General features: G+C 38.3%; 1 protein-coding gene and 2 long non-coding RNA genes across 3 annotated transcripts in view; all 3 read left to right on the top strand.

Moving 5' to 3' along the window:
* Nucleotides 1–1,113: 1,113 nt before the first annotated feature.
* On the top strand, nucleotides 1,114–5,912 carry LOC117961735 (gap junction Cx32.2 protein-like). Its single transcript, XM_034900617.1, has 3 exons — nucleotides 1,114–1,411; nucleotides 3,536–4,440; nucleotides 5,902–5,912. The coding sequence occupies exon 2, from the start codon at nucleotides 3,552–3,554 to the stop codon at nucleotides 4,422–4,424; it is 873 nt and encodes a 290-aa protein (XP_034756508.1). The 5' UTR covers nucleotides 1,114–1,411; nucleotides 3,536–3,551; the 3' UTR covers nucleotides 4,425–4,440; nucleotides 5,902–5,912.
* A 3,313-nt stretch (nucleotides 5,913–9,225) lies between these two features.
* LOC117961736 lies at nucleotides 9,226–9,714 on the top strand. Its single transcript, XR_004660475.1, has 3 exons — nucleotides 9,226–9,340; nucleotides 9,428–9,586; nucleotides 9,685–9,714. It is a non-coding gene; the product is annotated as an uncharacterized LOC117961736 (long non-coding RNA).
* A 1,003-nt stretch (nucleotides 9,715–10,717) lies between these two features.
* LOC117961629 overlaps nucleotides 10,718–13,433 on the top strand; it is a 14,137-nt gene continuing 11,421 nt past the window's right edge. Inside the window, exon 1 of the long non-coding RNA XR_004660454.1 lies at nucleotides 10,718–10,885. This is a non-coding gene — a long non-coding RNA (uncharacterized LOC117961629). The remainder of the gene's footprint in view (nucleotides 10,886–13,433) is intronic.

Raw genomic sequence — 13,433 nt, 5'->3', positions numbered from 1 at the left:
CTTGACCTGACTCTGTCCGTTTCCCCCATGTGCAGGCAACTGTTATTGAATTTGGTGTTGACTTTTTTTTATGTAGAAAATGTATAATGTTACTATGGGAGCTATATTCTGGTGGACACTACTATTTCATTTACTACATTTGTACACACTAGAAATGCCTTAGAAGCTGAGAATTTTATTTTTATTCATTTTACTTTTTACTGTGAATAGACAAACCATTGCAACAAAAACATTCTGCTATACAATCACAGTCAACAAGTTTAACCAAAAAAAGCAGAACTCATGATGGGCTGGTTGTCTCTGTCTCTGTGTCTCTGCTGTGGGCTGGTTGTGTCTCGGTCCATGATGTCAGCGTGCTTGCCCTGATTTAGTCTGGTTTCACAATGTGCAGATACAGCTTCTTATACACAACACAGCAAGAATGTTTCATAGAGGACCGTCACATTGGGAACATCCTCCCTTTTAGACAGATATAGTGCCATTGCGAAAGTGTTCGGCCCCCTTGAACTTTTCGACCTTTTGCCACATTTCAGGCTTCAAACATAAATATATAAAACTGTATTTTTTTTTAAGAATCAACAACAAATGGGACACAATCATGAAGTGGAACAAAATTGAAGGGATATTTCAAACTGTTTTAACAAATAAAAAACTGAAAAATTGGGCGTACAAAATTGTTTGGCCCCATTAAGTTAATACTTTGTAGCGCTATGATTACAGCTGTAAGTCCCTTGGGGTATGTCTCTATCAGTTTTGCACATTGAGAGACTGAAATTTTTGCCCATTCCTTGTTAAAAAAGTTTGAAATATCCAATAAATTTTGTTCCACTTCATAATTGTGTCCCACTTGTTGTTGATTCTTCACAAAAAATTACAGTTTTACATCTTTTTATTTGAAGCGTGAAATGTGGCAAAAGGTCGAAAGGTTCAAGGGGGCCGGAGACTTTCGCAAGGCACTGTAATGTCTGGGAGTAGGGTGTGACAATTAAAGTGGGAGTTATTCATAAAAAATGTGGTGTTAAGGTCATCAAGCCTTCCTTTACCGAAACTGAGTATGATGAAACTTTTTCATCTGACTCATCAAAATGATCACGAGTTTGAGAGAGTAAAACGAGAACCTGTGGGCAGCAGACTGAAGTGTACATGCCTAAGTCAGTCAGACCAAGCCAATACGCCTCAACTGCATTTAAGTTTCATCCTGGTCAGTGAATCATATCTTTTGTTGCCAGCACAGCTCTTCTGTAACGGGCTCATGGCAAAGAAATTCTAATATCTGAGGTGAGTACATTTTATGTTTTTGCAACCTTAAATCAAAAAGGGTTCACTAGTTCTTTAATATGTGATTGTGTCACAGGGGGTATTGTGGTGTTTCTTAAATCAGAATCGTAGTCAGAAAGGGATTTATTGCCAAATAAGTACCACTTACATAGAATTTGCCTTGATTTTTGGTGCATACATTAACATATTAAACGTTAATAAACAATAAAGAAACAAATATGTACAAGGTAACTGTTTGACATTAAGAAAAAAAGGATGTATGGGATAGGACAAATCAGTCCAAGTTACAACCTGAGCTAAACTGCTAAAAGTTAGACCTAAGCAAAGACAAAAAGAAAACAACTTTGGTTTTTTGTTTTTGTCTATTTTATCTCCTAGTTTTTGTGTCTTAGTTTCCTCCTTGATCTTGTGTGGTCGTTTCTGTCTTGTGTTCCCCTGTGAGTGTCTGTACGTTCTGTTTCCTGTTTTATTTTGAAGTCCGGTCTCTGTCTCGTCTCATCTCTAGTTTTACTTCTAGTCTGTCTGATTGTCCTGTCTTGCCCTAATGTGATTCACCTGGTTCCCTCGTTACCTCTTGTATTTAACCTCGGTGTTCCCCTTGTCTCTTGTCAAATCGTTTTGTGACTTTTGTTTTCCCTGTCCCTGTTCTCTGCTTGCTTTGTTCCCCTGGACCGTGTTTGTTTTTTGTATTCTTTTGGATTTCTTGGACTTTGTGTTTTGATTTGATTATCTGTTGGTTGAACTTTTTTTGGCAAATACTGGACATTAACCTCCACCTACTTGCCTGCTTCATCCCTGCATATTGGTCCTCATTCCTTGCATCCAACATGACAACGTTTGTATATGAACTGCTGTCTTTTTGTCCCTCTCAGGGGATGAATTTATTTACTTACCCTTGAACTTGAATAAAAAACATTAAATTGTTCTTTTTGTAAATAAATTAAACTAAATGTTACTCTCATATTTAAAAGAGATGCTCTCTTCTGTAGCCTATCAGTCTTAGATGAGTGTAGTACGCCTACAAAAAGAAATGCAGGCAAACCTGACATGTTTTGTGAGGACTCTACCATATAATATTGGTCATATTATCTGATGCAAAATGTTTAATTTACAACAGGGTGTCACACAGATGCAGCTGCTACTTACTTGCTTAACGGGGGCGGTGATGGCGCAGTGGATGTGACAAATGCCTTTGGTCTGGGAGAGTCCCACTGTGTTACATCATCTAATGTGTCCCTGAGCGAGACACTTAAACCCTAGTTGCTCCAGAGTTGTCTTTTGAGATTTACAATTGCCATATATATATATGGCAATTGTAAATGTAATGCTTTCAATAGTTACACCACTTTTTTGCATTTTGAGGAAACAAACAACAGGATACATTCTTGTTCTTTTGATTTTCTTCCATTTACAATCTTTAGCTGTAGCTGTCAGTGTAGTACTAGATTCTATATATTATCTTTTTTTTCTCCCTCATTGAACAGCAGTTCTATGTTTCTTCCATGTTTTGTGTCTTAACACTTGGCCTAAATCATATAGGCTTTTACAAATAACTGAGAGGGGAATATTATGGCAGATGTTACATCCTTGTCTCTATTACGTCCTCATGTGTGATTTGCAGGTTTATGCAGAATATGCGGCTGCGGAATTTTCCATAGATTTTAAACCAGTTTTCAAAATGAAAAGAAAAGTCACATCTCTACCCTAGTACAATAGTACTTCACTGCTTCATTCTGGATCACCACTACAAACTGTAAATAAAATAATAAAAATATTAACGAAGTTCTGTTTGGCTCTGCTGATTAGCTATTTCCGAGCATATATGTGATTAATCGTGCTCTTAAAGCTTACCTTTTAACTTCCCACAGTACATAGTGAAAATTCATCTAATATGATGTTTTTACCTATCAATAAACCCCTCAGTGGGCATCAGGCTGTGCTGTCATATATCTAGTGAGCCCTTTGACAGGTGACACAATTCTCTAAATGGGGCTTATTCGTTATTTGTTGTTTCTGGCCTCTCTTTTTTACACAAACCTAGATTCTGACAGACTAGAGTTGTTTTCATTTCAATCAATTCTTTTTATGCAGACACTTTATTTACACTTGTTTATTTTTGAAGTGAATTAGTTCTTGTCTTTGTGGAATTGCAGACTGCTTGATAAATAAAATATAGAGTAAAATGCTTTAGCTTTGCTCAAGTATTTTTCAATCCACTACTGTAAATGTAATGTCTGCATGTTCTCCTCTACTTCAGACCTTACTTACCAGTCATGGGTGACTGGTCTTATATGTCATCACTGCTAGACAAGGTCCAGTCTCACTCTACTGTGGTGGGGAAGATCTGGATGACTGTCCTCTTCCTGTTTAGGATCTTTGTCCTGGGTGCTGCTGCTGACAAAGTCTGGGGAGACGAAGTGTCAGAGTTCCACTGTGACACCTTGGAACCAGGATGTGAACATGGGTGCTACAACTGGATGTTCCCAATATCCTACATTCATTACTGGGTCCTGCAGATCACCTTTGTGTCAACACCTACCTTAGTCTACCTAGGCCATGCTGTCCACATCATCCACAAAGAGAAGAGGATGATGGAGAAGCTGCGGGACAGCACAAATGGAACTGTAATTAGGAAGCCAAGGTATACAGATGACAGAGGGAAAGTAAAGATAACAGGCATCCTCTTTTGCACTTACATGACCCAGCTGATCTTTAAGATCATCCTGGAGGTGGGATTCAGTGTGGGCCAATTCTACATCTTTGGCACCGTGTTCATGGTTTCCTACTTTCACTGTACTATATCACCACCTTGTGCCCGTTACAGTGGTGCTCAGTGTTACATTTCTCGTCCCACCGAGAAAACAATTTTTGTCTTCTTCATGCTTGTGGTTTCAGGCATTTCCGTGATCCTCAACATCATGGAGATAATCTACCTGCTCTGTAACAAGAAGAGAGACACCAGGGAAATAATTCAAGCTCAGCAGCACATGCTCATCTCACAGCAGTGCCCATCCAACCCAGCTTGGGGAACCATGAGCAGCAAGTATGGTGGGTTCCCATTGTTGCCTCTACCAACCCAGGGTACAACAGGCCTCTGCATTGATGAAAAACACATTGACTCCGTCAATAAAGAAAAGGACACCTGATACAGGAATTATACATGTTAGCTTTGGCTAAGAATTATTTTTCTTAAGTTACTCTTAAATAGGGGGTGGCCTCTAGTTCACCCAGTAAGAGCGTTCACCCCAGGTTGGCTGAGTCCTACAGCGGTGCGGGTTTGAATCCGACCTGCTGCATGTCATCCCCCATCTCTCTCCTCCTTTCAACTCTATCCACTGTCACTTCATAACAAAGGGAAATGCTCCAAAAATAATCTAAAAAAAGAGATACTCTTAAATATTTAATTTTAAAACATAAATAACAATCCCAATACTGCACTCTAATGGTCAAAAACACCAGCTCCCAGAACCCCAGGAGGAGTAGAACAGAATTTGTAGAAATATTAAAACTATGTCCCGCGATGTGAGGGTGGTGGCATTTAAAAAGATGTCATACAGACGGTTTGCCAGGTTGGATTTCTATACAGAATATGGGGAAAGTACTTGGTATTTTCTGGAGGGCTCCAAATACATTTATATGATGTAAAAGATGTTTATTTGGTACACAGTTTGTCTATTATGTTATTATTTTGTTGTATGGATGTGATCACAAATAACACCAGCTCCACAGTATCACACATGCTAAGTGGAAGATATAGAGTTCCAATGATGAAGTGGATTTGGAATAATTTCAGTCATTCTTCAGTAAATCATGTGCACCCTATTTGCAATATGTCATATTTGTCTTGAGAATATGCAATAAATGTCTACACTTTGCAACAGTGTGTGATCATAAGCCATTGGTTTACTAAAGAACTAATCATTTACCCATAATTCAAATTGGTTCTTAATTATTAGTAAAGATTTAGTGTACCATTGAACAGTTTGAAGTCATTAATACACTAGCTGCTCTAATGTGAACGCAGTTGTAAATAGCTGGTAGTAGCCATTCTCAAATGCGGTTGTGGAATGTTACTTAGTACATTTACTACTATTACTATTTTAAGCAAATCCCCCATATCTAGGGGATTATCAATCTCCTAGGCAAATACTGTACTTTTTAGCCCACTACATTTGACTCACAGCTGTTGTCATTAGTCACTTTTTAGATAAAATATTTACACCCATCGTTTTGCAGTCAAAACCATGTATCTCCAAATTCGAATTTTGATCAACACAAGGATTAGGGATAAATTTAATATGTTTAAATTGTAAAAATAAACTACAACTGAGAATTCACATGTTACAGCAGCACAAGAAAGAGCCGTAAAAGACAACAAACATTGATTTAAATGTTTAAATTAAAGAAAAAAAGGTAAATAAGTAACTAAGATATAACATTCAAATGGTATACATTAAAACACTAGGGGGTAGGATTCAAAGTCGAACTTTAGGCAATCGGATTCACAGTGGCATAATCATGGCATGAATTGAAAGCAATCCTATTTATTCACACTGTCCAGAAAATGTGCCTTGTAAATTTGAAAGTACTTCAGTAAATATCAGCACATGTGGTCTCCAACAGTATACACATTGCTGAGCTACCATACAAATGACTTAGCTGTTGCCAAAACAAATCACAAGATGGCGACTCCAGCAGAGATGGAAAGTAACGAGGTACAAATACTTTGTTACTGTACTTAAGTAGATTTTTCAGATATTTTTACTTTACAATTTAATTTTGAGGAGACTTTTTACTTTTACTCTTTACATTTCAACACGAATATGGGTACTTTTTACTTCTTACATTTTACAAAATTGGCTAGTTTAGTTTTGTATTGGGAGAATAGTGCGGACACGCGCCTCACACCGTGAGCGGGCGCGCACGCCACATGGAGAAAAAAGTGAGAGAAAAGAAAAAGAGACTAGCTGTCCAGAGGATAATTAGTTGAGATTGTGTGTGTGCTTCCTTAAGAACTGTAAATTGTAAAACTTATGTTTCACTTCAGATCATTTAATCCTGTTGTTGTATTGGTCTATAGTTCTTGCAAATTTAAAAGTTAGCTAGTGATTTAGTTGTTTATGTTCTTCACCTGTTAGGTAGGTTGCAGGTGCAGGTGCACTAGTTGTTTCATAATTGCTAGCTGATTGCTAGGTGTTAATTCATAATGGTGATTGTTGCACGCCCTTGCTCACGTTTGTATTTTAGGTGCAATATTTAAATTCAATTCAATTCAATTTTATTTATAGTATCAATTCATAACAAGAGTCATCTCGAGACACTTTACAGAAAGAGTAGGTCTAGAACACACTCCACAATTTACAACAGTTCTAGTAGTTCCCTCCAGACTCCAGACAGTGGCGAGGAAAAACTCCTTTTAGGAAGAAACCTCGGACAGACCCAGGCTCTTGGTAGGCGGTGTCTGACGACCGGTTGGGGTTAAAATGAAGAGTGGCAAAAACAGTCAACAAAAAATAGTAGTTTGTAGTAGTTCTTTGTAGTAGTTTATGGCATAGCAGGGCACTGTGCGGCATCACAAGGCACAGCAGGACGTAGCAGGGCACAGCAGAGCGTAGCAGGATGTAACAGGGCATCGCAGAAAATGTAGCGGGACCATGCTGAAGTAGTTACTCTGCATGTAGACAATGTAATTAACAGTGGGTTTATTGTTATTATTTGCTACTATATATACCCCGCCGGCCTCAAAATCAGACAGGCTTCTCAGAGGTTAATGAACATGCTTCATTTCGCCTTAATGGTACAAAAATAACAAATGTAATAAAAAAAATATTACAACCTGTACAACAATGTGACAACCTGTAAAAAAATAATAGCTCTTTTCAAAGAAATAAATATGAAATAATGTTAAAAATATGATATATTCTGTGTCAGTTTAAAAATCCAGTTTCCACTAAATACCTTTTCAATGTAATAAGATAATGTTTTTAGGTGTCCATTTGAGCTTTGAGATCTCCAGCACCTTTATTAGACACTGAAACAAATGTGCTAGTTTTGCACACGGTGCACTCCGCCTCCACTTGTCCCAACCAGGACGATACGTGAAAAAAAAAATTTGCAGTTCAACTGTGAAGCTGCACTACCGCTTTGGTATTTTGTGTGTAATGCTGCTCTGCTGTCTGATCTGCTCTGGATCTGCACTGTATGTGCTCCCTGTCTAATCTGCTCCCTGTATGTGCTCCCTGTCTGATCTGTTCCCTGTATGTGCTCCACTGTCTTATCTGCTCCCTGTGTGTTCTCCCTGTCTGATCTGCTCCCTGTATGTGCGCGTCACAGAGCCGCCCGCAAGGCAGCCTCTCGGGAATTGCGTCATACAACAAAGTACAGTAGTATTGTGTGCAAAGCGCCAGTCAATTTAAGTACACGCTTAATGGTCCCTTGAAAAACAGTAAAAACCAGACATTTTCATGAATTTATTAACCCCCCCGGACACCCCGGACAGTACGTCAAAGGGGACATGTCCAGGCAAATGATGACGTTTGGTCACCCTAACATTTTACTTTCAAGAACAAGAAACACAAGCTGTTATAGGCTAGTCTTTTCTAACATTCATCCATCACAGAAGCAGATTCCCATCCATACCCATTGGCGTCTGCTAAAAACTTTGCATGGCAGCGGTGGAGTTTTACAAGTAACTTTTAAACGTTAGTTAGCATTGGGTGTCAAGTGACAGTAAGTAGCCTTGGGCTGTGCTTTTGTGTGTGTGTGTGTGTGTGTGTGTGGGGGGGGGGGGATTGTTACTTTGTTGCTTCACACGCAATCATTGGACTATGCTTCACATTATAAGTGGAAGTGTGTCGACTTTGTTCTTTAAAGCAACATTATTCATATACACCTGCAACAAACTGTTGGATTTGCAGTGAATTTAGGAGCAGATATGCTCCCAAAGTTACCAGTTTTATCGATGCTTATGGTTGTAACGTTTGGTATAGTTTATTACTATAGCTGTGTTTCCATCCACACAGTCATATCAGAATTAAGTGATATTGAATGAAAAATGCCTTATGGAAACAGTAAAATTTGACGGATATCCATAAATATCGAAAGTAAATACTTTCGGTCTCATCGGATTTTATCTTCATGGCTTATGTGATAAACGCTGATGGAAACGTTTTTTGCCTCATTGTCATTTTATGGCTATGACATGCCACGAAATGAAGACGAAGAAGTTTTACTTAATTATCGCCCAGTATTTCTGTTCTGTTTGCACACATGGCGGGTGTCAACAAACAGATTTAAGTGGACAAAGGAGGAGACAAGAGACTTTTTGAATTTAATTTACGAACAGCTATTTTAGATAGCAAAAATTAACCCAAAAAATATCATTTAAGCAACAACAACAACAACAAAAATGTTAAGTTAGGCTGCAACTATAGATGAAGTGGAGTTGTAGGTAGGCAATTTTGCCACTTAAAATAAAAAAAACAATAGTAATTTACTACAAAGACAATCATGGACATGGAAGACGGGGCTTGAGCTGTTACCACTATTGTGCTAGTACATTGTGTGTGGATTTGGAAAACCACAGTGCTTGTTGTCTTGAATGGATTTTCATAAATAAATTGCAATAAATATTTACTTATAAAAGCTACTTTTAACTATAACTGTTAGTGCCTCATGGCAACAGTTTTAATTTACGTGACCCATCTCCCTGAGAGAGTGAAATAAGTAAATTTGCAAGCCATCCACTTTGACCAGTATTTTGACAACAGAAAAGTGGTCACATAAGAATAAAAAATATCAAGTTCCATTTGCTATTCAGTGACATATATTATCATGTTTTATATCACATTAATATGAATATGAGGCTGTCTGGGCAGATTTGTGTGATTGGGGACTGATATGAATAGTTTAGAGTAAACAACACACTTACGACTACACATTTTTGTGTAGATGACTGATAGATAGGTTGCTTAATTTTCCAGAGCAGAAAAGAAATAACTAGAGATCAGCCACTCATCACAGAAGTAATTTCCAGATGGCCAGCTCTGCTCCATGAGAACAGGTAATCAGGCTGAGATTTTATGTCAGACACTGTACGGTTTTCTACTCAGAAATATTTTTGACTAATATTTTTCATCTGTGACCTCAGATTTGGGCAGAGTTCAAGAGAATTGTCGCCACAGACCTTGTGGAACTTTTTCTTGATGGCCTTGTCCCAAGACTGCTGGAGGTGTACAAAGCAGCAACCAGGTCTGGAATTAAGCAATCACTCAAGGACTGAGTGACTTTGGACTGCCTTCAGAAAGATGTAAGTGGAGGAGTAGATGACCATAAGATTAGGCATAATTTAGGCCTACTATCTTTGATTAACATTTTCATCTTACTGCATGTTTCTTTTTCCTGTAGGACACAAATGAGGAGGTCTGGTACTTTGCTGCACTACATATTAGACGAAGGTCCATCAACTGTCATCAGGATGTGTAATTTATAAGACATTATTATTTTCTGTAATGCAAAACTGTGGATGTCTATGTGAGTGTTTCTTCTATTGTGCTATTCTTCAATCCCCAGGATAGGTTTACAAGAAAAAAATACTTAAAGAAAACCAATGATTGTAAAGGGTAATGTTAGGTTTTAGTGGATGTGGTGGAGGGGGAGAATAAGTTTCTCGTAATGGCATTTACATTTTTAAAAAGCAATTTAAAAAACCATGTGGACTGATAAAGTCCTGTATTTAAAGAACTTTCCATCTACTGTTGTCTTTCACTTTTTTTAATTGTATTGGTTGTGTTAAATCTAATGGCATACCATTTGGCTAGGGTGTGTTTTTTTTTTCTTTGGGTGAATTTCTATATTTCAATCTTCTTCCCCTCCAAGTTTTGAAAGGAAATTAATTTGTCTGTGTTAATGATCAGGACTGTTGACTGTCCCTGCTCTGTATATGAGGATAATGACTGAGTTTTGAAATGGCCATGTAAAGATTAGCGTCGTGCATTACTGGAGCATGCATTTTCAGGACCGCATTTGTATGACCCTCGTTTTAGCTTGCCAAAGTGTCAGTCGCTAGCTACATTAACTGTTAAAGCCCCTTACCCTAACCATCCCAGAGTATATGCTTAAATCTAAGTCAGAGATTGTACGCATGTCAACAGTTTATAGATGCACACATTGGCTCAGCCTGTTAACCTCCTTGTGTTTCTTTGCAAGACCCCCTCCAATTCACTAAGTACCACTTTTGCAGAAAACTAGGGTCCTAGAAATGGGGACCAAGGACTGACTCCTAAAATTGCAGCCTCTGGGGCTGCAGTTTACTAATCTAAGTTACTTAGATTAGTAAACTGCAGCCCCAGAGGCTTTTGTCTAGTACATAGACTTTACTTAAAGTAAAGTCTATGTACTAGACAAAAACATTCACACACTCCCTCTGCTTTTCAAGGCTCATGGAGAGAAGCAATGAAGGGGTTGCAACTTGGCCTGCTAATGGGCTAAGAATATGCAGAGCCGGATGCCTCTCCATGGGAGGTCTTCGACATGGCAATTGTAGTTGAGGAGACAATTGTACTACAACATTAAAGATGTGGCATGAAGCTATGCCATGCTTATGGCTGTTGTCTCAAGTACCCAGAAGCCATGAAGTATTCTTTTGAATTTTTCACAGTGTGGTGATGAAGATAAAACCAGATCAAGCATCTGCCAGAGTACATTGGCTAAGAAACCGAATCCTGAGGTATAGTAAGACTAAAACTTTAAGAACGGACTCCCAGCATTTAAGGGACTGATATTGGCTAAGTTCCTTTTGTTGGACTGATAAGGTGATTGTCTCACCTGTTTTCTGCTCAGGCAGACATTTCTTTTAGTCAACACATACTGCATGTTTAATAAATGTTAAAATGCCTTATTTTATGTAAACAGCAGTCTCAGGATTTATATCACTGTTATAGATAGATCTTACTTAATTTTGCACTGATTAGAGCTGATGGTCTTAACTGTTTTGTCCCCGGTCCAACTTATTTCTTTTACTTGCTTTTGTATGTTAAAGGTATACAATCCGAGGATTTATAGCATCTCATTTTGATTGAACGATCATAGTAAAGGTTTGTTGGGTCGACTTCTCTCTGCTTAGTTGACTGTGTGGCGATAACTTGTTTAATGAGCTTTGATTTTCCTGCGACTGCAGTAGCACATATTCAGAAGTTTAAAGTCCACGAGACTGGCAACCTCCCTGGACGTGACTGCAAGAGGAAAATTTATGACAAATCAGAGACGGATAATCTGGGCTCTTTGGTTACCCTTCATATCATCAGTCTCTTTGATTTATCATAGATTTTCCTCTTTTTACCCAAAGGTCAAAATATTTCTAAAACCAAAATTCTAAAGCAACTTCTGATGTCAATTCTTTTTTAATATTATTTTGTCAGTTTTAAGTTATTTCAGAGATTGTTTGGTGTTTTCTCTAATCTTTGCAAAGCCTTTAGCCCGTTAAAATTAGTGAACTCCGAACAAACTGGATTCATAAAATGAGAATGGTAGCAGATAATATTAGACGCCTTCTCCACATTGTGGAGGTTGTAGGAGACAGTAAGACGCCAATGTCACTTCTTTCTCATGAAGCAATAAAGCCTTTGACAGACTTGAGTGGTAATTTTTATGGTCAGTCTTAGAGGTGATGGGCTTTGGTAACACTTTTATTGGTATGATTAAAGTAATGTATTCTAACGCCTCAGTCCAAGTCTTAAGTAGACACACCTCCTTCTCTTTGTGTCCAGTTTATAGATCTTCACGTCAAGGCTGCCTCTTGAGTCCTGCACTAATTGTCCTCTCCTTAGAGCCTCTGCTTCAAGCCATTTGTCTATTGATTATGGTGTCACAAATATGCATTTGTAATACACAGAATCACCTCTCTCTATTTGCGGATGATGTCATGGTCTTTTCAGAAAAACCCTCTCAATCTTTTCCTTCATTTGAGGAGTATCAGGCTTTAAACTGAACTGGTCAAAGTCTGCATTACTTCATTTGAATGATTATGCTCACAATTCAATCATCCCTTATTTTATATATATCAACCCCCCCATTATCCTTTGCTTAAACCAGATTATTAAACATAACTATTCTGTTGCTCTGAACAACAGTTTGAAAGATATGGAAAAATTGGTTGCTTTCACCATGTCAATTCAAGCTTGTATCTCTGTGGTTAACATTAATGTTTTACCCAAGATTAACTTTGTGAGCTCTATGCCTTCTGGTTATTAGCACAAATTACAACCAGCGGTGTCTAAATTCATCTGGAAAAGTTAATGGCCGCGGCTTAACCCTTGTTATCAATTTCAAACAATTGAGATAATATGTATGTTTAGGGAATGCAATCAGTCTCTACTAGAACGCAATCACAAATGGAAGTTTGTTTTTTGTCATAAGGTTATAATTCATGTTATAAATCCACAATGTAAAAAACAAGTGGTCATATCTAGAATAATTTCTGAATGGAATCAGTAATACATGTTTATTACAGAAAATGAGGTAAGGCCGTTGACTTAGACCATTTTTCTTCCTGTAAAAATTTGAAATGGGTCAGTTTGACCCGAATACCATACAAGAGTTAAGTTGATTACTACAGAGTCGGAAAGAGGTCTTTCAGTCACCAACATTATTTTTGGTCCTTTGTGTTAAGGCCCCTCTTTTCCTGGCTCAACCCAGACATGTCTGTTTGCTGGCATACCTCAGAAAGTGCTATGACAGAACTTTGGTCACTCCATAACGTTATTTTTGCCAATGTCTCTAATAAACAGTGCCAGCTACGCTTTAGCCTCATCATCTCTCATCTCATCAAGTATCTCTACTACTGAGCCACAGCCGCCGCCAATTGGAAGTTTGGTGGTTTGATCACAGGCCCTGCAGTTCCATGTCCAAGTGTACTTGGGCAGATTGGTGCAGGGTTGCTGACTCTTTGAAGGCCATGCTGTAGACTGGTGCTGTGGCCTTCTTGCTTAAATTTGCGCATGTTTTTGGTCCCTTATCTGTGTATCTGTCTGTGTGTGTGCGTTTGTCTATGTCTGTGTGTGTTGTTTGTGAGCTGCAGACGCCACTCTTGCTGTTGTGTTTTTGTTGTTTCCCTCCTTCCGTGTGTGTGTGTGTGTGTGTGTGTGTGTGTGTGTGTA

The sequence above is a fragment of the Etheostoma cragini genome, chromosome 18 (assembly GCF_013103735.1).
Source record: "Etheostoma cragini isolate CJK2018 chromosome 18, CSU_Ecrag_1.0, whole genome shotgun sequence".
NCBI lineage: Eukaryota > Metazoa > Chordata > Actinopteri > Perciformes > Percidae > Etheostoma > Etheostoma cragini.
Note: the sequence above shows the minus strand (reverse complement) of the source record. Positions and strands in the feature narration are given on the sequence as shown.